Source organism: Phaseolus vulgaris, chromosome 4 (assembly GCF_000499845.2).
Source record: "Phaseolus vulgaris cultivar G19833 chromosome 4, P. vulgaris v2.0, whole genome shotgun sequence".
In the NCBI taxonomy this organism is placed as follows: domain Eukaryota; kingdom Viridiplantae; phylum Streptophyta; class Magnoliopsida; order Fabales; family Fabaceae; genus Phaseolus; species Phaseolus vulgaris.
Genome location: NC_023756.2, coordinates 8163316 through 8187768, shown reverse-complemented (window position 1 = coordinate 8187768; position 24453 = coordinate 8163316). Strand labels below are relative to the sequence as shown.

General features: G+C 30.4%; 2 protein-coding genes and 1 pseudogene across 3 annotated transcripts; 2 read left to right on the top strand and 1 right to left on the bottom strand.

Moving 5' to 3' along the window:
• Positions 1–10583: 10583 nt before the first annotated feature.
• Positions 10584–15816, top strand: LOC137837160 (uncharacterized membrane protein At3g27390-like). Of its 2 annotated transcripts, XM_068646048.1 has the most exons (10): positions 10584–11288; positions 11903–12011; positions 12103–12298; positions 12387–12523; positions 13016–13304; positions 14102–14208; positions 14281–14428; positions 14531–14726; positions 15008–15251; positions 15356–15816. In XM_068646048.1, the coding sequence occupies exons 1-10, from the start codon at positions 11195–11197 to the stop codon at positions 15591–15593; spliced, it is 1758 nt and encodes a 585-aa protein (XP_068502149.1). In that variant the 5' UTR covers positions 10584–11194; the 3' UTR covers positions 15594–15816. The 2 variants fall into 2 exon arrangements, with proteins under 2 accessions (XP_068502149.1, XP_068502150.1); XM_068646049.1 differs by lacking the exon at positions 11903–12011 and having other exon boundaries at positions 10633–11288.
• Positions 15817–16230: 414 nt separating this feature from the next.
• Positions 16231–17418, top strand: LOC137837159 (early nodulin-like protein 21). Its single transcript, XM_068646047.1, has 2 exons — positions 16231–16480; positions 16933–17418. The coding sequence occupies exons 1-2, from the start codon at positions 16288–16290 to the stop codon at positions 17250–17252; spliced, it is 513 nt and encodes a 170-aa protein (XP_068502148.1). The 5' UTR covers positions 16231–16287; the 3' UTR covers positions 17253–17418.
• Positions 17419–17815: 397 nt separating this feature from the next.
• LOC137837158 (disease resistance protein Roq1-like) lies at positions 17816–21959 on the bottom strand (annotated as a pseudogene).
• Positions 21960–24453: the final 2494 nt, after the last annotated feature.

Below are 24453 nucleotides of genomic sequence, written 5' to 3'. Positions count from 1 at the left end.
TTAAAAGTAGTTGTGTCAGGAGATTTGGTGGTCCTTGCAACTTTAGCTCTTGTCCTAAGAGACATTTCAACATTGATGTTTAACACGAGTCTTCTTGAGGACAGATGTATGAGGAAATCTCTGTAAAACAGACTCAAGCCTTAGGAACATTCTTTGATCTTATGTTAGCATGGAGTCAACATTGAGCTTATCATTTGATATTCCTTCACTTTTTTATTAGAAATTCTAATTGATATTTGTGATGCTCCTTTCACTTTAAATTCATCAATGTTTATAAGATGAAATGGAATGTCTACTCAATGTTGTTTTATCTATATGACAACTTAGAGTTTGCGTTGAACATATCGTCTAATCATCATCGATTTTTCATTAAATCAAATGGTTGGTGTTGTATGAGTTTCTTGTTTGATATTTATCAATACTCATCAAATGAAGTAGAAGTTCAAAGTATTCTACCATTTTTCGAACGAAGCACTTTTTTTAATGATTTGTTCTTCAACATTTGTTAGACATAACTTCATGCTTTGATGTTTTGAAGAACTTAATCAAAAGCACATTATTGTATTTCTGCTCTAACATATTTATTATAAGAAAGAATTAAAAATCATAAAATAAAAATATTTTAGTTATTTTATTACGATTAAGAAATGTTATTATAAAATTTATTTTTAAAAATTATGCTAGTAAAATATTAGAAATAACTTTCGACTATTATCTATTTAAAAAATATAAAAATAAATATTTTGACAGGTATTATTATATGTATACATTTTTATGACTTTCTAATTTTCATTTCGCAGATAGTCATTGATACGGGTTGTACAACACTTTGAAAGAAGATTCAAAGAAGCTTTTGTATATGGGTTGTACAAGTTTCATACAACAAAACAATTTTAAAAATTGAGAATGAGCATGATTTATTTCTAATTAATTTGAATTTTTTTTCAAATTATGATGATATTAAAAAGGTAATTATTTGACTCATTCGTAGTTAATTGGATTGCAATTAAAATATTATTTGCATAATAACTAATTTGATACTATTCAAAAAAAGGTAATTTCATAGTCATTAATTTTAATTTAAGCAAAAAAATATAATAATTAATTATATTACTGTTAGCGTATATTTTTTAAGAAAATAACTAACATAAAACTAATTATAGGTTAAAAACATGTTTTCCTTTATATATTTTGATTGAAATGCATAAGAGAAGTTGCTTCAATTGTGTAGAGTGAATTAACATTTCTAATCCAATGAAAACAAGATTCTGTTTGATATAAATCCAGAATACATAACAAAAATTAATGTGTATTTTGAATACACACCCTTACTGACATAACATAAATAAATTCTTATAAAATATTTTCGTAAATAAAGAGAACAACAAGTTGGGGGATAAGTAGTAAATTGGGAGGTACTAAATGGAGACCCTCCATTGATTAGCCCACTAAAATTTTGACACCAAATGGGCTTGGATTAGCTCATTCTCTGAAAATCTAGAACAATTTTGATAAATTCTCCCCGCACCATATCAATTCCATCATATACCCAATTTGTTATAGAAAATGATAAAAATGCCCCTATAAAATCACGAAAATAACTTTAAACAAAAAGAGGACGTGGATAAAAATTACTTCCAGAAAATTTTTTCTTGAAATATTCTGGATTTAGATTTTCATAACACATTTTTAAATTCCAAAAAATTCTTTTCCAAGTAGATTTTCAATTTTGTGTTCTGAATTTTTTTTCCAAAATGTATTTTTTTTAATTTTGAATAAGGATGATTTTGAAATTTTAAAAAATGATAGATACAAGTTAAAATTGATATGGTGCAGAAAGAAATTGTCAACAATTTTTCCCAAAAATTCTACCTGGCTCATTCTGCCAAACTTATTAGAAACTTCTTTAATAGGATGCAAACAATTCAAGACAATTAAAAAGTTAAGAAAAATAGCAAAAATATACTTCTTCATAAATGGCTTAAACACTTCATAAACTTGAATCTTTGCTTAAGAGGACTAAATTTAGTATCATTGGAATCAATAATGTATTGATAATTAATATTATTATTTAACAAATATAATAATTTATTTAAATTTTAGTAATTATCATAAAAATTAATAAATTTATTAATTAATAATACTTGTCTCTATAGAAGGTTTACTATATGAAATTTGATAATGTTATACTCTAATCTTATTCAGTCTCTCTACTCAACACCAGCATAAACTTCTCCATCCTTCTTATTTAACCAAAATAATAAAACTTTACAATATATATATCGTATTTACAAAAATCATTTTTTTAGTACAACTTACGTAGTTGTATATGGGAGTTTGAGTTTGTAATATCTTTTATCTCTTTATTTTTATTTTTAGTTGGTTGTTATTCTTAATTAGATTTAGTTTTTTGTTTCTATGTTATAAAGCTAAAGTTTTTATTGTTACAACATAAATAATAATTTGGTGCTATTGTTCATAAATTAGAAGATGGAAATGATGTTGTTGTTGTTACATGTTTTAAAAAAGTTATATAAAAACCACTTTGACTTAATAAAGAATTAATTTTAGATTTTTGAAAGGATTTTGAATATTATGGAAGGAAAACTCTATTAGCTGATTTCATTATAGGGGCAAATTTGTAAAAGGAGGGACCCATCCTTTATCATTTTATACCAAAAGTAGAAATATGGTAGCCTGGAGGAATTTAAACTTATTTCTTTGGTGTTATAAAATAATGTAAAAAAATTGAGGTTTAAATTAGTGTTATCCAAAATAATGGATCAAACTGAAAGTGTGTTTATTGGAGGAGGAATTTAAGGGAGAGTGTTCTAATGAACGAGGTAATAGAAGAGATAAAGAGAGTGTTCTAAATTATTTGATAAGTTAGTCAACTTTCTTATTTTTAGCTGGAAGTTTTATAAGTCACTTGATTTGTTTATTTTGATTCATCTTTTGGTTTGGTTTGTAGTTAGTTAGTATTTGAATTTTCTATATTTGAAATGATAAGCTTATTGTGTTATTTGTAATGCTTCTTCACCCTCTTCATTTTTTTTTCTCTCTCTTCTTAAACTTCTTCTCTTTCTCTCCCTCTAACTTCTCTCTCATTTTACTCCAAATCTTACCTCTTTTAGAATATGGTCACGTCTTTAGAATATGATCACGTCAATTGTACGTCTTTAGAATATGATCACGTCAATTGTTGGGAAGTTGAGGTTCATTTCTACCTTATCAGATTTTCAAATAGAGTAAGTTCTTGTTTACTTTAAAGATTTCTTGTTCTTTTTTCTCTAATGATTTTTCCATCAATCTTGGAGGGTTAGTTGAGAAAAGTGATAATCTCAACTTGGTTAAGTTCATACTAAAATTTTGTTATGTTTGGATACCTTACTCTAGGTTCCTAGATTTAGTTTTATTGCTAAGATTTAGAAGTTGCTTTGAATAAAGGAATTGCATGTGCAAGGAGTTATTATGTTTTTTTTTTATAGAACCTTAGGATTAATGATCTAAATGTGAAGGTGGCTTGATCACAAGATTTTATACCGTGATTGTATTTTGTTCACAATTTTGAAATTTAATGTTATTTGAGTTTTGGCTAATAGATGTTTGTTTAAGAATATTTTGAATTGAACACTCGATGAGAAGTTGATCTAGTAACTGGATTATGCATGTTAAGGTATATAGTTTATTAAACTAAGTTTTGATCATGGTTTTGATGAGTTTATGAGTTAGATATGAATGAAATATATTGAGTTTGAATGATTAAGATTGAATTGCAACGAGTGAAGGATGATGTTTAAGCAATTTTTGGATTGTAGTAATAAACTTGAATCTGATAGTTGTATTTGTTAATATGATTTTAGATAAAACCTTGAAACTTAATTTGCTCTACTGCATGAGGTAGATATTCTAATATTTTTGCTCAAGCAAAAATAAAATAGAAGTTCAAGTCTTACTTCCGCTTTATTTTTGGTAAAGCAAAATAGAATTGTAACTCAATCCTCTCTGCCAAATTTTAATTCAAGCAATATTATTTTAGCTCAAGTGAGGCAATTTTCTCTTAAGCGAGGTAATTTTTTCTTAAGCAAAGCTCAAGCGGGTCAATTTTAGTTTAAGTGAGTGATTTTTCATAAATCCAACAAAAAATTAATATTTTTCTTTTCTTTTCTTTTTATTTTTTTTTGTCTCTGTAATGGATTGAATGTAAATGTTTTTCTAAAGACAAAATGAATATTAATTTGTATATTAATTGATTTGTGGTTTTGTTCAAATGAGTTATCTTGTATGAAAATAATTGTTCAGAATTATAAGACTTGTATGGAATTGAAGTCACAAATCTGGGATGATATGTTGACCATTGTTTGATTTGGGTATTAAATATTGACACCTATGTTGTAATAAAAGTTCCTTACTTCAGTGAGGGTCTGTTTGTTTTTTAACGGAGAAAGACAAAGTTATACTGTTCACAAAAAAAATGTGAATACCAAAATAATAAAATATATTAAAACACAGAAATCGAAAAAGTTTTTACCTTCTAAACTTTCTTCACACATTAGCGAAGAAAGTTATATAATATCTATATTTATTTAATTAATTAATTGTAAATTACATTTTTATCTTTTTTATTTTAAACTAAAATTATTTTTATTTTTATTTAAGTTAAATTATAATTTAGATATAAAAAATATAATTAAAATAATAAAAAATAATTATTATAAAACAACATAATTAATTATATTATATATAATAAATTATAAATATAAATAATAATAATAAATATAAATATAAATTTAATAATAAAGAAATAAATTTATATAATATTATTAATTACAAAAAATAAAGATTAAAATAATAATTTTATTTAATTTAAAATTTATTTTTTATTTAATATTTATAATTATAAATATTTAAATAATATTTTAATTAAAAATAATTATAATTTATAAATAAATAAATAAAATTAATTTTGTAACAATTTTTAAATGTAAGGGTAAATATGTAAAGTCATATTTTTATCAATTAAAAAAATACAATTTCAATCACACCCATCACATCACTCACAAACTTTCATAAACTTTCCTCACACTTTTCACTCTACTTACCTTAATCCAAACACCCTAACTTTCTTTACACTTTCTCCTCAAATCATCTCAAATCCACTCCCTTATTTCCACTCTCTAATCCAAACAAAGCATAATGGTCTAAGTCACATATACTAAATATCAAGTGGTGAGAAACTGAGGGAGATGGTTTTTGCACATTGTGATATATGTAGATGCATGACTTTGGTTGTATTGGACTTACCACGATCCATTATTCTTGGGTTCACTTGTTAACCTAAGTCTTGGATTGAACTAGATGTTAGTCTTTGGTGGACTGTGATAAAGCTGCTTCTTCCTGCCATACCTTCTTGTGCCACCCCCATATGTTTTTTATATTCCAAAAATACCCTTTTTAATATTCTGGATTACATAATCCTTATAAAATCTTTTTCTCGATCCAGAATTAGTTTCCGGATTATGTAATCCGGAAGCCTTTTGTGATTAGCTTCCGGATTACATAATTCAGAAGTCTTTTCTATACATAAGATTAGCTTCCAAATTATGTAATTCGGAAATCTATTTTTCCATATGCGTGATTAACTTCCGGATTATAAGAATAACATTTGAAAAAAATAATTATATTTTGAATCTCCTTATATAAATATTTGTATTTATGTATATATTTTTTATGTTTAAGTTATAATTTGAATTACTATAAAATTTCTAAAAATCCTTTAATAAATTTATAATATATGGATTATTTATTTAGGACATTAGATTAATAGAGTGAAACCCCTATGCTTTTATTATAATATTCTCTTATTGTTAATAAATTTTTTAAGTTCCACCTTAGTTAATCCTTTAACAAAGATATGTGTCTTGGTTAAATACCCAGGGGACTATTATTATAGCATATATTACATGCATAAAGATCAATTTCCTAGCCGATTTAATTTTAAATTATTTGTTCGATCTCTTAGTTTATCTAAAATTAACACTGATGCTAACTTAAAATAAATGTTAAAAGTAAAAATACACTTACATTTGTTGAAACACTCTAACTTAAATAAATATAGATATTAAAATTAACATTAATTAGCCTAATAGTAACTTTAATAAATAGTATGATATATTAAATTAATTTCAGCTAAATTGATACTAATTTAAGTAAATATAAAAAATAATTATATTAACTTAGTTAAATTTATACTAATTTAAATAACTATAAATATTCAAATTAAACTATATATATTAGCTTTTAGCTAATTTTAATATAACTAATTTTATCAACAAAAAAAAAAATTATAACTTTGAATTAAAGTTTTTCTACACTTATTATTTGATGATAAATTATTAACACGTTACCGTTAGTATGAGTAGATAATCTTAATCATCAAATCATCATTCCTTATCTTTTTTAAAGTTATATTAACCTAACTAATTATGAATCATAATTTTTTTTACAATTTTATCTAAATTTGAGAATATTCTTATAATTTACAACATAGTCTGAAAACAAGTGAATCCACATCTAATTTAAAAAATAATAATAATGATACAATATTAGAAAGTAAAATCACTACATGCATATGCCAAAAAAAGAAAAGAAAAAGAAAAACATATGAATGAGAATGATTAAGTTCTAGGCCTTTTCCATATTAAAGCATGAAAGTATAACATGAGGCCAAAAACATTGCGTAATGAAGAATATTATATGAAGGAATTATTGAGTATTAGGATCCGAAACTCGATATTTTATCATAATTTTATTTTAAAAAAGTAAATGAATAAAAAAATATATTTAAATTATTCTTAAATTTGTTATAAACTATGTGTATCTGTTGAGTGTACTGAAAATTATATAATTTTAATTTTTATGTTAAATTACGTAAAGAACTGAACTATGATTTTATAGATATTATCTTGCTAATGGAAAAGTGATTCTTTGTTGATTTTGTGTGCATGGTTCTAACAAAAAGTGTTTCCATTATGAGTCGAAAATGAATGATTATGTGGAAGTCCATTTAAAGGAGTGTAAAAGACATATGATTTTCTTACATCTATCTCTCTTACCTGTATTATTTTCTTGTTTTTATGATCTTTTATATTCATTTTTGTGAATAAAAAGTAGTAAAAATATATTTTTATAATTACATTATTGATAAAAAAAATAATCACCAAATGATTAGTTATATGTCGTAAAATATATATGTAAAAGGCCAACTCAAATAACATTAATTCAAATTAATAATTTCTTATTATAAGACTTAATAAAACTTTATATATTATCAAAAACATAGGTTATTACAAAGTGGACTTTAAGTCTAATTCAACCTCATAAAATCGGCTCATGAGGTGAGGTTTGAACTCACTTATACATATAATGAATTGTCTTCATCTCTAGTCGATGTAGGATCTGAGATGGACTTTAAGCCTAACTCAAACCCATAAAAAAGACTCATGAGGTGAGATTTGCACTCACTTATATCACTACAAGAAAATAATGAAATAGAAATCAATTTTTAGATACCAAAATAATTAGTTACAATAGTAATTAAATTAGAGACCATTTTAAAAACTAAAAAAAATTGGTTTCTAAATTAGTTTATACTATTGTTAAATAGTTTCTAAATTGGTATCTAATTAGCAACCAAGATTTTTGCTACCAAATTTAGAAAAACTAAATAATTGGTAGTTAAAACTTTGGTTGCTAATTAGATACCAATTTAGAAACTATTTAACAATAATATAAACTAATTTAGAAACCATTTTTTTTTAGTTTCTAAAATGGTATCTAATTTAGTTACTATTGCAACTAATTATTTTGGTCTCTACAAATTGGTTTCTATTTTATGATTTTCTTGTAATTTATACATGAATTGTCTTAATCTCTAGTCGACGTGAGATTTTCAACATAGGTATTGTATTTATTTGTTTGTATTTTCATTACACTATCTATCTTATCATTTTAATAAATAAATAAATATATATATATATAATTTTTTATTTTATGTAATTTTATTTATTATATGAAAATAAGGTAATTAAACATATTAGACACCATACATTATATTAAGTTATATTTTAATAAAAAAAGTTTAATTATATAAGAACTTGTAGTTTAATTATACTTACAATGTGAACAATTAAATCTATGTGGAGTGTCCTCCCTTTATTATTAGGTTCTTTTCTGTTTTATTTTTTTCTTCACTACACTCACACACACACTTTTGGTATATACTTTTTTAATCTTTTTGGGTGGTGCTTGTAATGTTTGTTAGCACTAGAGACGTGAGTGTGTTGAATATTTGATAATGACTTTTAAGGGACAACACTTGGCCATTGATGTTCCTAGGAATGTCCTAAAAAATGAAAGTTCTCTATCCAACTAAAATGTTAAGCTTTTGAAGTTTTTATAATTCAAACTAACTTGATTAAGTTAGGTATAAAGTAATTTGTAGATTTGGTTTTGTATAATTTTTTTTTCAATTATTACTTTTAACTTGAAGGTAAATTAATTTTATTTAACTATAGTATTGACAAACTAGTACAAAATGTATCTTAATAAGAAAGAATATTATATTTAGAGAGATAATAATATTAGGAACATATTATCAAAATGAAAAATTATATATAAGACTATCAAAATTATCAAAATGAAACATTTTTTCAACTAATGATAAAGTCATTTTGTAATTAGGATAAACAAGATAGTTAGGGTAATTAGAATAAGTTATTATTTTTTGTAGTTTATTTTGGAATTTATGTTTTAATTATTTTTTAAATATTACTTACTAAATTATCCTATTTTTTTTTTAAATATTACTTACAAAATCTTTTTGGTAAAGTTTTCAAAGTTTCACAAAACATTAGAGCAAATAAATAAATATAAAGCATACCAAGTGTCTCATCTTACAATCAACATGCCCAATAATTCTTTATCAATCTACAAGAGGATCTCTTACTTTTATTTATTTATTTCTCTTCCTTTTAGCATGAAAATGGACCCTTTACTTATCTAATATGAATAATGATTCCTTATGATTCCTTGACACTTATTTGGATAATATATATACCACATATATCACAATCGCACTTCTCATAAATAAAATAAAAAAAAATGAAATAAAACCTTCAATCTTTTCACAATTAGGCACCACCTTAACTTTAATTTCTAAGCCAACAATGCCACCTGGATTTGCCCTATGTTTTAAATAAAGCATAAAGCCACACTTAGGTACAATTCATATTAGAATATTTCCCAAGAGAAATAGTATAAGAATATACTATTCAATACAAGTTTTTTGGATTTTTTTCATTTCAAAATCATAAAAAATTAAAATTAATCTCTTACTTACACTACAAGAAAATCATAAAATAAAAATAAATTTTAGAGATAAAAAATAATTAATTACTATAGTAATTAAATTAGAAACCATTTTAAAAACTAAAAAAACTTTTGATTTCTAAATTAGTTTTTATTATTGTTAAATAGTTTCTAATTAATTATCCAAGTTTTCTACCAAATTTAGAATTTAAATAACTATCCATTTCGGAATTAAGTATTTTATTTTGTCACTATTTTACCTTTTAAAAGCATCTTCATCATTATTCCTAAAAGTAAAACTTTTAGGTATATAAAAATAAATCCCTCAACTGAATATTAAGAAATAAGAGTATTCGTATATAATATTTTTATCCGCTGATTTTAATGTTGGTTTTGATATGTTTTTTGGTATGAATTTATTTTTAAAAAACATCTTGTAGATTAAGGAGGAAAAATATATCTTATTTTGTTTTAAAATTGTGTGTCTTCGTTACACTTTTGCTTTTTAAAATAAATACTTTAATAAATTAAGAAAATAAACATGTATAAATTCTTTTTGATTTTTACTTTTAAAAGATATTATGCTTTTATATATAGAAAAATAAACTCCTTAATTAAGAATTAAGGAGTAAGAGCGTTTGCTCCTGAAAAATTATTATAAAAACTTATGTTATCATAAAAAAATTATAGTAAAAATAATAAAATGCTATTATCATACTTTTTTTTAAACAAATAGGCTCATAGCCGAAAGTGGAAATACTTTTATAGAATCTTCCAATTGCAAAGTACCACACGTTAATGTTGTAGATGGTGAAGTTGTGTTAGTTTGATTACATATTTTAATTTTGAGTTATAAATATAAATATGTTTAATATTTGGAAAGGATAAAATTAATTGGAAATTATTTACAATGACAATTTATAGTTATTAAACTCATTATAATTGAAAAAAAACACTGTTTTTATAATTATTAATACAAAATAAAAATAGTAAAATAATTTTGAACCAAGAAAATTGTATTGAGAAGCATTAGAAGGCATGAATCTTCCCATGCAAAGAAATAACAGGGATAAACATGATTCTCGCCAAATATAATTTGTTTACACATCTTCCAAATACAAAATTATTATAAATTAATACAAAATCTGTTTATAATATTTTCTTTAATGATGAAGCATATGAACATAAATTATTATGTTGCACTCGAATTCACTGTACGAATTACTGCGTATATATTCGGTTCATGAGGAACTGTGTTCTGTTGTATCACATTCAAAGTGGTTTCTTACTTACTTTTCCTTTCTCAAATCAAAGCAAATCGCACATCACAAGTCACCAGAACGCACACTCTTTGCTTTGCTTTAGGCCAAAGTTGAGCACAAAGGAATATGAGATGCTCAGAATAAAGGAGTGTGATTAGAAACAAAATGAATGAGAATTTGGCAAAACATCATGTGATGGATTCTTGTTCATAACAAAAACTAACTCTATTCATAACTATTTCTCATTTCAGGCTTAACTGTCATGATTCTCACCATTCTCAAAACAAAATATGAACACAATCTCATTGTACCCTTTTCAAATATTTAGGCTACAACACAAGGTTCTAAAATAGGGGAGAAAATGGGGCTTAAGACTGACCCACCTGCTGGTTTTCTGCATCTATGGAAATTCAGAGAATGAAGAGTGATTTGGCTTTTGGTGTTGAGATAGCTAGTTGTGATCATAGAAAACAAGTTTTTTGCATCTGGGTGTGTAGTTTTCAATCATCATCATCTTTGAAGTTGTTCAAGTTTGGATCTTTTGTACTTGAGGAGGCTGAGCAATGGAACCTCCAATAGGATTTTGGGCTTCATTATGGAACTTTGTTTGCTTTCTGCCTTTCTTCATCGGTCTTTGGCTTCTTGGCAACATCAAAGGTGAATGTCCATGATTATTTTTCCATTTTTCTGAGTTAGATGAGCTGATTTTTTTATATGCTTTGATTGAGAAATACATGTTGAACTTAAAGAGATGGAATTTCTTGATGATCAGTTTTCAAACTGCCTATGCAAACCTTTTCTCCTTTGACAATGATGAAGAGAACATTTGAAGATTGGCAGATAATCTAGCATGTGTTCCATTTTAAAGCATATTTGTCGGAGATTTACTCATTTTATTTAGCTGGTGACAAATACACATCGAATGATGTTTCCATGATTGTGTGATATTAACAAGGGAAAACAATTAAATTCAATGTTGATGATCAATCTTGCAGTTCTGTTCATTTAACACAACAAATTTTATGTTATTGGAAATTAAAAAAAAAAAAACTATTTAGATGACATGACAGAAACAAGTACGTGGTATTTCAAAATTTCAACTATGACAAGGAATTTAGCAGTTTATTTTTAGTTGTTTTGTTCTCTCTCCCTTTTCTTTGATCATTACCTATCTGTTGTTCTTACTATGGTAGAAGATATATAAGTGAAGTTTCTGCTTAAGGATTATGTTTATCAAGCTCACTCACTCTCAATCTGTACTATGACTTCAGGTGTCATTTTCTGCCCATTGATATGCTTAATAATGACAATTGGCAACTCAGCTATCATATATGGTCTTTGGCCGATACATTGTATCTGGACATATTACTGTGTAGTTAGGTGCTTACCTTGGCTTCCAGTCTCTTAAGTTTGATTTTCTCATTGCTTTAGATTTGTTATTGTTTCTTGTATTGATTTCCTTAACTCACAGATCTGAAAAATTAGGACCTGCACTGAAGTTTGTTGCATGCACGTGTCTACTACCCTTGGTGTTGATTTTATGGCCATTGGTTGGCATTGTTGGAAGTGTTATAGGTGGAGCAGCCTATGGATTTTTTGCACCAATATTTGCTACTTTTGAAGCTGTAGAGGGAGGAAAAGAGTACAAACTTGTCCACTGTTTTATTGTATGTTTCTTTTTTGAGGTTACTAAAATCCTTGGTAATTTTGTCCTTCTGTTGCTACTCAATACACAATTTCATATTGCATCTTCAGGATGGAACATGGACCACTATTACAAAGACCTTTGATATTGTCCAGGATGTGAAAAATGAATGCTATGATACTTATTTTTCGGTTATGGATGACCTCTTGCAGCCGAAGGATCCAGATGGGAACTATTTTGACATCAGGTTTTGTCATTATATTCTGAGTTTGACTTTTTGTTTTACCATTATGTCTCTAATGAAAGCATGCCTTGGAAATTGTTGTAGCTGCATACAAATCTTTGGTTTATGGTAACGAGGTCTTTATTATGCTTTGCATACTTTTAGTATGTTGTAAATGATGATTTTACTCAAGCATTATTTGCATGTCAAGATATTAACAGAAGGTATTATTAACAGGTAGCATCTTGAATTATAAATCTTCTCATGGGATAAATAGTTCCAATTAACAAGTAAAATCTGATGTGTAGAGTGACCAGAATGATTCCTTGTTAACTGTACTGCCTAAATTTTGGCTAAGAATTTGAGACTAAATTCTTTTTTGTGCTTTTTTTGTTTGTTTATAATTGTCTGTTTGGTTCATGCTAGATTTAACCAATGATTCAACAAAATTGTGGCCATAAAAGGTCTTCTAGATTGATAAACACATGGCTCATGGAGCTCCATATTTTGATGCAGGATGCAACATCTTCCTGGAGCTACTGTGACTGCAGTTATTGGGATCATAGTTGACACGCCAGTTATATCTATTGTTGCTATATGTAAAGGTCCTTACATGCTTTTTAAAGGGTGGAATCGTCTTTTACATGATCTTATAGGTCGTGAAGGCCCTTTCTTGGAGACAATATGTGTGCCCTTTGCAGGCCTTGCTATCGTTCTGTGGCCTCTGGCTGTTGTTGGGGCGGTTCTGGCATCTGTGTTAGCTAGTTTCCTTCTTGGGGCCTATGCAGGTCTTGTTACTTATCAGGTCAATCCTCATACAAGTTTTAAGTATCTATTGAGGCTACTGTTACTAATTTACTGTAGCATATTATGCTTAAGTTAGCCTTAATCAAGTTGCATACTTAAAATTTGAACTTGAGAACACTAATTAATCTTGAATTAATCCACACACACCGAGTGGTGTTAAAATTGTCCTTGTCAGGCTTAGATACTCTGCATCTTATAGGTTAATATTGTAAGATTAGTTAGGTATAATATATAATCTAAAATGGTATTAAAGTTTATCTTAAATCCAGTAAGTATTTGTCTGTTTCTAATGTTCATTTGTAGAGTTTGTCAAAATCCAACATGTACTAATACATTTCTAATGTAGTTGTTTTAAGATTTTGACTGTCCTCAACTTACAATCTAATTTTGCAGGATTGAGTATCTAAGTTGAAATTCTAAGAGATAAAGGGTAGGAAAAATTTGGGATTAGAACAAAAAATATTTCTTGTATGCTCATATGGCCACATCCTCTGCCAACCATGAGAAATCTGTATTTTAAATAGGCTACCTTGTAATTTTTTCAATGCCCGAATGCTTAAATATGCTATCTATGCACTGATGAATACCTCATTCATGGTATTAAAGAACTAATGAGCCATGCTAGAAAATTGTACAGTTGAGTTCATCTAATCCCTGGCCAGAAGCTGCTTCAAGAATGCCTTTCAAGCTGCTTGAAAGAATAAGCAACAATAAGAACCAAACCTTTTTGAAACTATTAATGATGCATGTGTTTCCCTCGGGCACTAAATACTTATTTTTCTCTTTAAATTGCAGGAGTCTTCTTTTTTGTATGGCCTGAGGTACATTGTTGCAGTTGTGTCCCTTTATGATGAATACAGCAATGATATTCTTGACATGAAAGAAGGATCCTTCTTCCCAAGGTCTCATTCTGCTATGCTTTCTAATACGTGCTGATGTGAGTTGTAGTTAATGCTCTTGATTGTGTTTGATAGGCCACAATATCGAAAAGAGCCTGATTCGAGACCATCATTAAGGACACTTCCCCATTCAACTTCCCTCACAAAAACGAACTCCTTAACAAAGACACTCTCTCGTGCAATATCACTGAAAAATAATATACCCGAGTTCAAACCATTGGAGGTATTCCTTGATTTCGAGGTCTCAAATATGACTTTTTGTGTTCATGTTATGCATCTAACTTTTGGGGCTGTACTAAATAAATACTTTGAACGAGTTGTGTAGCTGTTGGATGGCTTGTTCAAGGAATGCCATCATCTTGGAGAATCACTGATTTCTAAAGGGCTAATAACACATGAAGACATACAAGAAGCAAAGTTTGGTAAAAGGGGTAGAGTCATTACAATTGGTTTGCCAGCTTATTGCCTTCTCCAAGCACTTTTCCGTTCTGTAAAACACAACTCTTCTGGTATATTGATAAGTAAGGGATCACTGTTGCACTACTAGTAATCTGTTCCTTCTTTCCTCCCCTGTTTTTATAGAATAAACAGTATATACACAGACACTTTTATAATGATTATCTTAAAACTTATACCAAAGATGATTTCTGATAGGTTAACATGTAAAAATGTTTACTTCCACTAGTAGTGCATGTTTATTAAACTCAAGTATAAAGTTAGCACCCTCTTACTTCTGATTTTATTGATCAATTGCTTTCAATCATCTTCAAGAAATAATTTGGCTTACACTTTCTCCATGTAGATGAGGATACTGAACTAACTACATCAAACAAACCAAAGGAACAATTTTTTGAATGGTTCCTTAATCCCCTTTTGGTCATTAAAGAACAAATCAAAGCTGAAGATCTTAGTGTGTCAGAAGAGGATTACTTCGAAAAATTAGTCCTCTTCAATGGTGATCCCACCAGGATAGAAAAATCATTTATTGGCGGCAGAGCCCCAGAATCTGACCGTAAACGTGCTGAACTTCATGCATTGGCAAGAAGGTACATAACAAACCAAATCAATTTAGTTGTTTCAAATAACTTTTGCACTAATTTTCCACTAAGGATTTTCCCCTTCATTTTTTCTTCATATATCTTTCACAAAGACTTCAAGGGATCACCAAATTCATCACAAGGTTCCCTACCTACAAGAGGCGCTTTGATGTCATCTTAAATACACTATCTGATGAGCTTGCTGAGAAGCATGGTGCTTCCAAAATAATCAGATCAAAAAGTGCTTTTCCTCGGATACTAAGTTTAAAATCCTTCAATTGCCAATCATCTAAATCTAACGATTCTGGTCAGGAGTATGAACATACAAGAGATTTGGAAACTTCATTATAGCAACATCTTGTTATACTGTTACATAGTTTTATCCTGCAAAGCAGATGTAAATCATTACCTGTTGCTTTTGTTATAGTGTCACTGATAGTTGTTGACCCTTTTGTGTTTGTTTCCACCTACATACATACACCTACTTATTCATAGAAATGACAGAAAAAGTTAGCAACAATATGTGTGTATATGGTATTATTCAAGCAAAGTGCAATTTCCTTTTCACTCATGAGATCAATTAGTCTATTGAAAAAGGTACTAATACGTGAAGTAAACATTTTCCACGTGCTTTATATACCTTGAAACGCAACAAAAGTAGCAACTTAAAACAATGCTGAATAAGCCAATAAACCTCCATGACCCATGATCCGTGATTATAGCATTTTTCTTCTTGTGTATGTTTCTGCTTCTCCCGCCAAATTTCTTATCAGAAATTTTAAACCGTGTTAATTTAATTAAGGATTGGACCCAAATGAACACTCAAATTAATCAGCAAAATTTAAAGGCTCCAAGACGTGACTTGCAAATAACTGTAATCACCCACTACTCCCATTTCACGTCCAACTAAGGCAAAACCAACTTCTCCACTCTCTATATCTACATCTATATATAAGAACTCTTTTTCCACCTTCCCTACAACACCAAAGTGTGCTATTTTTACCACAAACTTTTTCATTCACTCTCCTCTTGCCTCATACTTTCAATGGCTTCTTCTTGTTCCATTTCCCTGCCAGTGCTTCTCTTTGCCATTTTTTCCGTTCTTACATGTTGCTCTGTGGCTTCCAATGAGTTCCAAGTTGGTGGCTCAAAAGGGTGGGTTGTTCCATCCCTCAATGACACCAACTTCTACAATGAATGGGCTTCCCACAACAGGTTCCACGCTGGTGACATCCTCTGTAAGCACTGCATCTCTCTTTACATCCCCATTCATAACTAACACAAAAGATTTTAATTTCCAGTCTCTTCGCGATCCTTAGTATTGTAGAAAATTACAAACAACTACGTGTGTCCATAACATTGTGAAATGTTGTCACAAACTACAAAATCCTTAATGTTGTGCAACAATAGTCATCACGAACCAAGTTTTAAAATCTGTATGAAACAAATTTTGAGAACCTTGATATTGCAGAAAGTTGTAGAAAGCCATGTTGATGCAGCCACGACTGCATTTGCAGTGTGTTACACTTTTCATATCTACCTTTAATAAAACTGAGGACACATGTGCTGATGCAGCCACATTTGTGGTTGCAGAAACCACAAAGTTTGTGAAACTCTTCATGAAGCAAATTTTTTCTTCATGAAGGAATTGGGCATGTGTTTTTGAAGTAGTTTTCTATTTAAAATGCAGGGTTTAAGTACAAGAAGGACTCTGTGATGGAGGTGGACGAGGGGGGTTACAAAAACTGCAATACCACACACCCCATACTCTTCTCCAACAGTGGCAAAACTGAGTTCAAGCTTGGCCACTCGGGGACCTTCTACTTCATGAGTGGTGCTTCAGGGCACTGTGAGATGGGACAGAAGATGACTGTGAGGGTCATGGTGGATGAGTCTCTTCCTGAGCATGTCAAGTCTTCTGGTTACCATATTCCAGTTTCGCCAAGTGGGGTGTCTCAAATGCTCTTCTTTCAGTTTCTTTTGGCATGTGCTGCTTCTTATGTAGTTTGAGTAATTAGGAAAATTCAATAGGTGTGTTAGGAATGAAATGTGTAATGTGTTCTTTGTTCATATGCTTTTATATTGTTAAGGTTCTGCATTGATTTCAAAAAATGTTTCTAAAGGGTGCATTTTCTTGCTTTTAAAATGACAATTCAGGCTAGGAATATTTTGTGTCCTTTCCTAATGAAGCATTGGATATGATGAAGGTTTTAAAAGGTTGTTAAAAAAGTCACAGTTTCAAGGATTGTAACAAAATTGCAATGCAAAATTTAAGATTAAAACATTGATCCTAGGGAATATCCATATTTATTGTTGGATAGTAGAGAGAGCATGAAATTTCAATTTGAGTAACCAAAATCTGAAATTCAATTGTGTTATAACGGTTTTATTCTGAAGGAAATCGTGTACTAGCAGTTAATAAAGTGTATCATCACGTCCATTCACAGCATATGCAAAAAAAAATTGAACATGTGAAACAGATTAGGCTCATACAAGAATTATTGAGCATTGTTAGGCTGGGTTTTTCTTTTGTTTCCCATTTGTAAAGGAAAAACAAAATGTACAAAAGGAACAAAAGTAAAATATGGAGCAATCATTTTCATTGAAACCAAAGCAATATTAAATATCTAAAACAAAACTTAACTACAAAACTTAAATCAGTTTCAAGTAAGCAGTATTTTAAGTAGAATTAGTCACAGTAACCATTGATTGCTCAAGCATGAAGAAATGAGAAACACTGGTTCCCAGATCCGGACAGTTTTCCCTGCTGCAAAAAATTGTGTTTTGCCAACTTTTTTGGTCCACTCATCTTTGTTTTTTCAGCAACTGCTGGTTTTGTGATTCTGAAGTATCGAGATCATCATCCAGATTTCTTTTTCTACAAGGATCAGTGAATCGAATCTCCTCCCCGCTACTTTCCTGTTTCAATACATGGATTCCATGTTTTATAAAGGTTTGGCCAAAACTAACATATCGACATGTAACCTCTGCATGGTTCCATTCATTTTCCAAAAGTTCTTCTAAATCAGTTTTTAGTTTTGTCTCCCTCAGGTCAAAAACACAAGTACAATCATCTATCATCTCCCAACTCTCTAACAAATGTTCATTGCCATTGATGATCACAATAGGTGACATGAATCTAAATGTACTTTGGAGCAAGGGTCTTTGTTTACCACCTTTTGATGAGGAATACTTACACACCCGTTCCATAGCAAGACAAATAACCATGGCTGGGAGTTTTTTACCAAACCAGAAAGAAATTGGCAATTCCAATGTTTGCAACTCAAACCACTCTGCAATCTTGGCTCCTGGCAAATAAAAGAAGGTCCTTCCAGCCTCATGCAGTTCCTGTTAATCATAAACAATTATCAATTTTAGAAGCATTACATACAATTCGATACCAATGAACCCTGAGCAAATTTTATATATTTTTCTCTTTATATTGTTCAACTTTTTCATTCTTCTTCAACATGAAGAGGCAATACCTGATTCAGTAACATGCTTCTACATGAGGAAGTCAAGGATAGGCTATCTATTGCAGAGAAATATTTTAAGGCTGGAGGAATGCCTCTAATTTCTCGAAGTCGCTCACAAAAATTCAAATTAAGCCTAGTTAAAAAGTGGCATTCTTTGATGCATTCTGGAATGACTGTGAAATTATTCCTTGATAGGTCTAAGTTCTTTATATTAGCAAACCATGGGAGAAGTATTGAAAAAAATTCATCTGTTAGGTTGCAGCATCTGAGCTGAAGATGTTGAACATTTGTAGACAAGATTGAGCTCACTTTTTCTGCACCCTCATTGGCTTCAGGGAAAAGCCCCCCACCCGATCCACTAGCTGCAATATCGACCAGTTCTGGCATCATGCAAATACTTGAAAGGGGAAGGCCATCACAACCATTTTTCTTGACTTTAACTCTTAAACACAGATGTAACTTTTGCAGCCGAGTAAGATTTCGAAATGAAAGTGGGAATTTTTTTATAGGAGTTTCTTTCAAGTCAAGTTCTCTTATATTTTCCATCTTTCCTAATATTTCTGGAAAATTTTTAAGACTTTGACAATACCGAAGTTTGAGTTGCTCTTGAGCCTGGAGCAACCTTCTGCATGTAAGATTTTAAGTTTTTCCAAGAATCCAACTGAACAGTGAAGTGAAAATAACTTGGGACACCATCTAAATGACAAATTTTCCAAATGTATAAGACAAGATACATCAGGTATCTGCTTTAAATATCGACATTCGTCAAAATTTAGACTAGTCATATTCACAAACTTCTGCAACATAGAAAAAAAGAAGCAAATCAACAAACTAAAAGAGAATTTATTAATATAAACATAAATTGAAACAGATAAATGACCTTGAAGTGAACTTATCAAGATACAGAAACAAGGAAATGAACTCAATACACTTGCCTTTCTTAATAAGTCAGTCAACTCTAGTGTTGTAAACTCACAATAGGGTAACTTGAATATAGCAAGTTTCTTCGGATGAAAATCATATGGAAAATTCTGTGAAGGATATCTCCACCATTCCATCACTCTTAAAGAATTAGGAAGATGTTTGGGACCTTTGGAGAAATGACCATTTCTGATAATAAGTGTTCTGAGATTTTTCATCTTCTTGAAGGCATCTCCATCCCATTCTATTTCTACTTCTTCAAATGAAGGGAAATCCATGCATATGATTTCAATCTTACCAGTTCCCTTTTTGAAAGAAAAATCATGAAATAACCACAATGCATGATTCAATATTAGGATTTCAACATGCATACATAGAGAAATGTACATATTATAAAGCATACAAGCAATTGTGACATGACATGAACTTATAATGTTCTAAAGAGATAACTCAAGGTTAAAGATGAAAAGCCAAACCAATCCACATGAATCAATCTTATTCACCTTATTTTCTTCCAAAACTTGAACTATGTCCTCAGGGAACCATAACCTGCTACGTTTCCCAGGCTGTTTGGGTGATTCTCTCCGGACAATTTCTCTACCCATGTCTTCTATCAAATCATGTAGTGTCACTTTACCATCCAAACTAACCTTTATGAGAGATTTTTCTACTAACACTTCGATATGATGTTTAATGCTATGGCCATGATGAGCACGAAGTATATCTTCGACCTCTGCCAGATCATAGTTTTTGAAGAAACAAGCAATGTCAAGAAAAACAGTTTGTTCATCTTCTTCCAAAACATCATAACTTACTTTAAGTGTATCCTGGATATCCATTTTAGGAATTTTCTTGTATTGATCTAAAGCATACTTCCATTGTTCTGCATTTCTTCCAAATAAGTTGGAACCTATTACTTCCAAAGCCAATGGAAGGCCTGATGCATAAGTTACTGCTAGATTCAAAACATCCTTGTAACTTGGATCAAAATTTTCAAACTTAAAAGCTTTCCAAGTAAGTAATTCAAGAGCATTTTCCTCATTCAGTTCTTTCACCTCGTATGTTCTTTTAACCCCATGACATTTTAGCAACTGTTTGTCTCGTGTTGTTATAATGACTCTACTTCCTATACCAAACCAATGAGGTCTTCCAACAAGTGCCTGTAGTTGTTCCTCTTTGTCAACATCATCTAGAATCAAAAGAATCTTCTTTTGCTGGAGCCTATGCTGTATTACAGAAATTCCCTTTTTGACACTTGTTAACTTGATCTCTCCAACTGTTTCAGAAAGAAGGTTGCTTTGAAGATGCTGCAACCCATGTTTGCATGAAGTTTCTCTCACATTTTCTAGGAAACATAAAGCTTCAAAATGGTCAGCAATGGAATTATAAACTGCAACAGCAAGTGTCGTTTTCCCTACTCCACCAAGTCCATGGATCCCCACCATGTGGACAACATCATCAGATCCAACATCTAGAAGCAACTTTACTTGTAGCACCTGTGACTCTAACCCAACTGGGTAATCCGCAACATCTAAAGCAGCACGATTAATCTTGCTAGAGACCAACTCAACAATCCTCTCAATAAACTCATATTCGTATCCTTCCCTATTCAATCAGAAAATTGAGTTCCAAATTTATGAGTACGAATATACTGGAACTTAATCACTTTGACAAAAATACATGAACTAAAAAGGCAATTTATTCTAAAAGAAAATAAGTTAAGAGATGGGTGAAGAAGGATATAGTATACCCATGTTTGAAATGGTAGCCAGACAAGTTAGCAACCTGATGCAGAGCCATCTTCCATGTCTCCAGCTTCTCCATGTTATAATAAGAATTCAACTTCTCTTGATGATGAGCCAATGCCTCTCCAAAACTACCTGTGTGGTGTCTCACTTCACAAGGGTCAACTCCATAAAAAACTGGCAAAACCAACCGACCCTTATGCTTAATAAACCTCAGGATGTAATCAAGTTCATTTAAGCAGAAGGAGGAAGATGCATAGTTTTGAGAGAGAACAATGATGAAAATTCTGGACTTTTGGATTGCGTTCTCAAGTTCAGAGGTAATCTGATCCCCTCTAGGAAGATGGTGGTCATCGATGAAGGTGCGGATTCCTCTGTCACAAAGAGCTTTGTAGAGATTGCCGGTGAAACCTTGACGGGTATCTTTCCCTCGAAAAGAAAGGAACACATCATATTTGAATATGTAACAGAAGGAAGAAGAAGAAGATGATTGCATGGCGATTAGAAGTGAAAAGAATAGTGTCAAGAATTCATGTATGTATAGAAGAATAAAAATACAAAAACTATTTCTATTTAGTCCTGAATCAACGCAATGTATTATGAATTCATCATGTGGATGTGGATAAAATTTGATGCTACTGGCTGAAAAAAATCCAAATTACAAAATCCAATCATCCAATCCATAATGATCCAAATCTATATTAGTTTTAATCCATTTAAATGGATTTATCTTAAATCCAAATTCATATTTTTGGATTTTAAATCCAATCCTTTTAATTGGATATGGATTAGATATGGATTTGATACATTTTTGGATTATCCAAATTGCATTTTGGGTAGGGTTTTGACTTGACCCGATCCAAGTTGAGTCAAGACAATCCTGGCTGATATCGAGCAGAGAAGGCCCGAACCGATGTCGAGTCGTTCGGGCTCGGATCGTTGTCGAGTGTACGGGCCCGGGCCGATGTCGAGTCGTACGGACCTAGGCCAATGTCGAGTCGTACGGGTCCGGGCCGATGTCGAGTCGTACGGGCTCGGACGATCTCGAGTCGTACAGGCCCGGACTGATGTCGAGTCGTACGGGCCGGGGCCGATGCCGAGTCGTACGGGTCCGGGTCGATGTCGAGTCGTACGGGCCCGGACGATGTCGAGTTGTACGGGCCCGGACGATGTCGAGTCGTACAGGCCCGAATTGATGTCGAGTCGTACGGGCTGGGGCCGATGTCGAGTCGTACGGGCCAGAGCCGATGTTAAGTCGTACGGGCTCGTACCGATGTTGAGTCGTACGTGCCCGGGCTGATGTCAGGTTATCCGGTCCCGGGCATGATGTCTAGCCGTCTGGGCTCGAGCCGATAGCGAGTCGAGAGGGCCCGGTTGATGTTGAGTCGTCCGAGCCTGGGCCAATGTCAAGTCGTCCAGACCCAAGTCGATGTCGAGTCGTCCGGACTCGGGTCGATTTTGGGTCTTCTGGGCCCGGGCCGATGTCGAGTCGTTCGAGACCGAGCCGATGTCGAGTCGTCCAGGCTCAGGATGTCGAGTGGTCCGGGCCCGGGTCGATGTTGAATCGAGTTGGTCCGCGTCGATCAACGTCCAAGTTGAGTCGGATTAGGCCAGTTCGAGCCAAGTTAGTTTGTGTTCATATCAAAATGGATTTAATGTATTTGACAAAGTGGATTTAATCTAATTAAGAAAATGGATTTAATCTAATTAAGAAAGTGGATTTAATCTAGATTTAATCCACTTTAAATGCATTTAAGAAAAATCCAAATAAATTTGATCTAGTTAAAATGGATATGGATTTTAAATCCATTCTATTTATTTGGATTTGGATCTAGATTGGATTTTGAAAAATCCAATCCATTATATATTATGAATCAATCATATAAATTTATGAATTCACCTTTGCAATTTAAATATACTTTTTTTTTTCTTAATTTATGGAGATTTTTTTTAAAGATAAAACCGTAACGTAAATATAGACAATACTATTCTCACATTTTCTATCATACATTTGGATTGAGTAGGAAATGAATATATCTGACTTGACTCCAAAATCAGAAAAGACTGGTTTGATTGAAAAAGGAATGGAGTGAGGTTCAAAGTCATTTGCAAGAAGTCAACTAACAAGGAAAACTAGCTTGGACAGAGATACTGGAATTTTCCGCGAAGCTTAGCATGTATTTTTCTTTTTTTCTTGTGTTCTTTTGTTCAACCATGATGTTTAAATATGATTTTGTTTGTTTCATAATAAATTACCAAGTTTTGTTTTGTCCTTAATATAAATATTTTAACCTTTTGGTTCTTAATAGATTCTTTATTTTACCTTTATCTCAAAACCCGCTTAGATAACATTTTTAACATTAATTATTAAAATAAAGAGAATTCGATATTGATCATGGAACAAAAATAAAATTAAAAATTTATTAAAATTTAAAAAAAATTAAAAGATGTAAGATTTAGTTATTATTTAATTTTAATATTAACAAATTATATATGTTTATATATTAATCAAGTGATACGCAAAAAAAATATGAAAACAAAATTCTAGAAAATTATAAGATTATATTATTATTTAATTTGAAAATGGAAATACCTTTCTAATAATAAATTATCTATGCATTAGTGTTACTAGAACTTTTTATGATAATTCTATAAGATTTTTCATCACGATTTTTATGACGATATAGATTCAGGTGACATGAAAACTTTACATTTTGTATGTTAGTTAAAAAATCATTATAGTAAATTGAACTTATTATATGATTGTTGTATACAAAATGTTAAAAAATGTGTAAAATATTTATCATAGTATGTTTTGATAAAACTTTTTATAACTGGTATTTTTAGAATCGTCTAAGAAAATATAACTTACTATGATGATTATCATCAGAACTATAATAATAATAAAAAAAATTTATAACAAATATCTTTTTCATGCATCCATTTTCTATAATAAATATTTATATCATAGTAAATCAGACTTTTAATGTGAAATATTATATATATTAATTACAATTAAACTTGAACTAGAAAAAAATATACTAATTGAAAACAGCATATTAGGTTGGT

What these genes read in the sequence shown, in the direction of transcription:
- LOC137837160 (XM_068646048.1), top strand. Translation starts at nt 11,195, where the DNA reads ATGGAACCTCCAATAGGATTTTGGGCTTCATTATGGAACTTTGTTTGC. An exon ending in ACATATTACTGTGTAGTTAG is followed by an intron (nt 12,012 to 12,102) that starts GTGCTTACCTTG and finishes CTTAACTCACAG; the next exon opens with ATCTGAAAAATTAGGACCTG. An exon ending in CCGAGTTCAAACCATTGGAG is followed by an intron (nt 14,429 to 14,530) that starts GTATTCCTTGAT and finishes CGAGTTGTGTAG; the next exon opens with CTGTTGGATGGCTTGTTCAA.
- LOC137837159 (XM_068646047.1), top strand. Translation starts at nt 16,288, where the DNA reads ATGGCTTCTTCTTGTTCCATTTCCCTGCCAGTGCTTCTCTTTGCCATT. An exon ending in CCACGCTGGTGACATCCTCT is followed by an intron (nt 16,481 to 16,932) that starts GTAAGCACTGCA and finishes TTTAAAATGCAG; the next exon opens with GGTTTAAGTACAAGAAGGAC.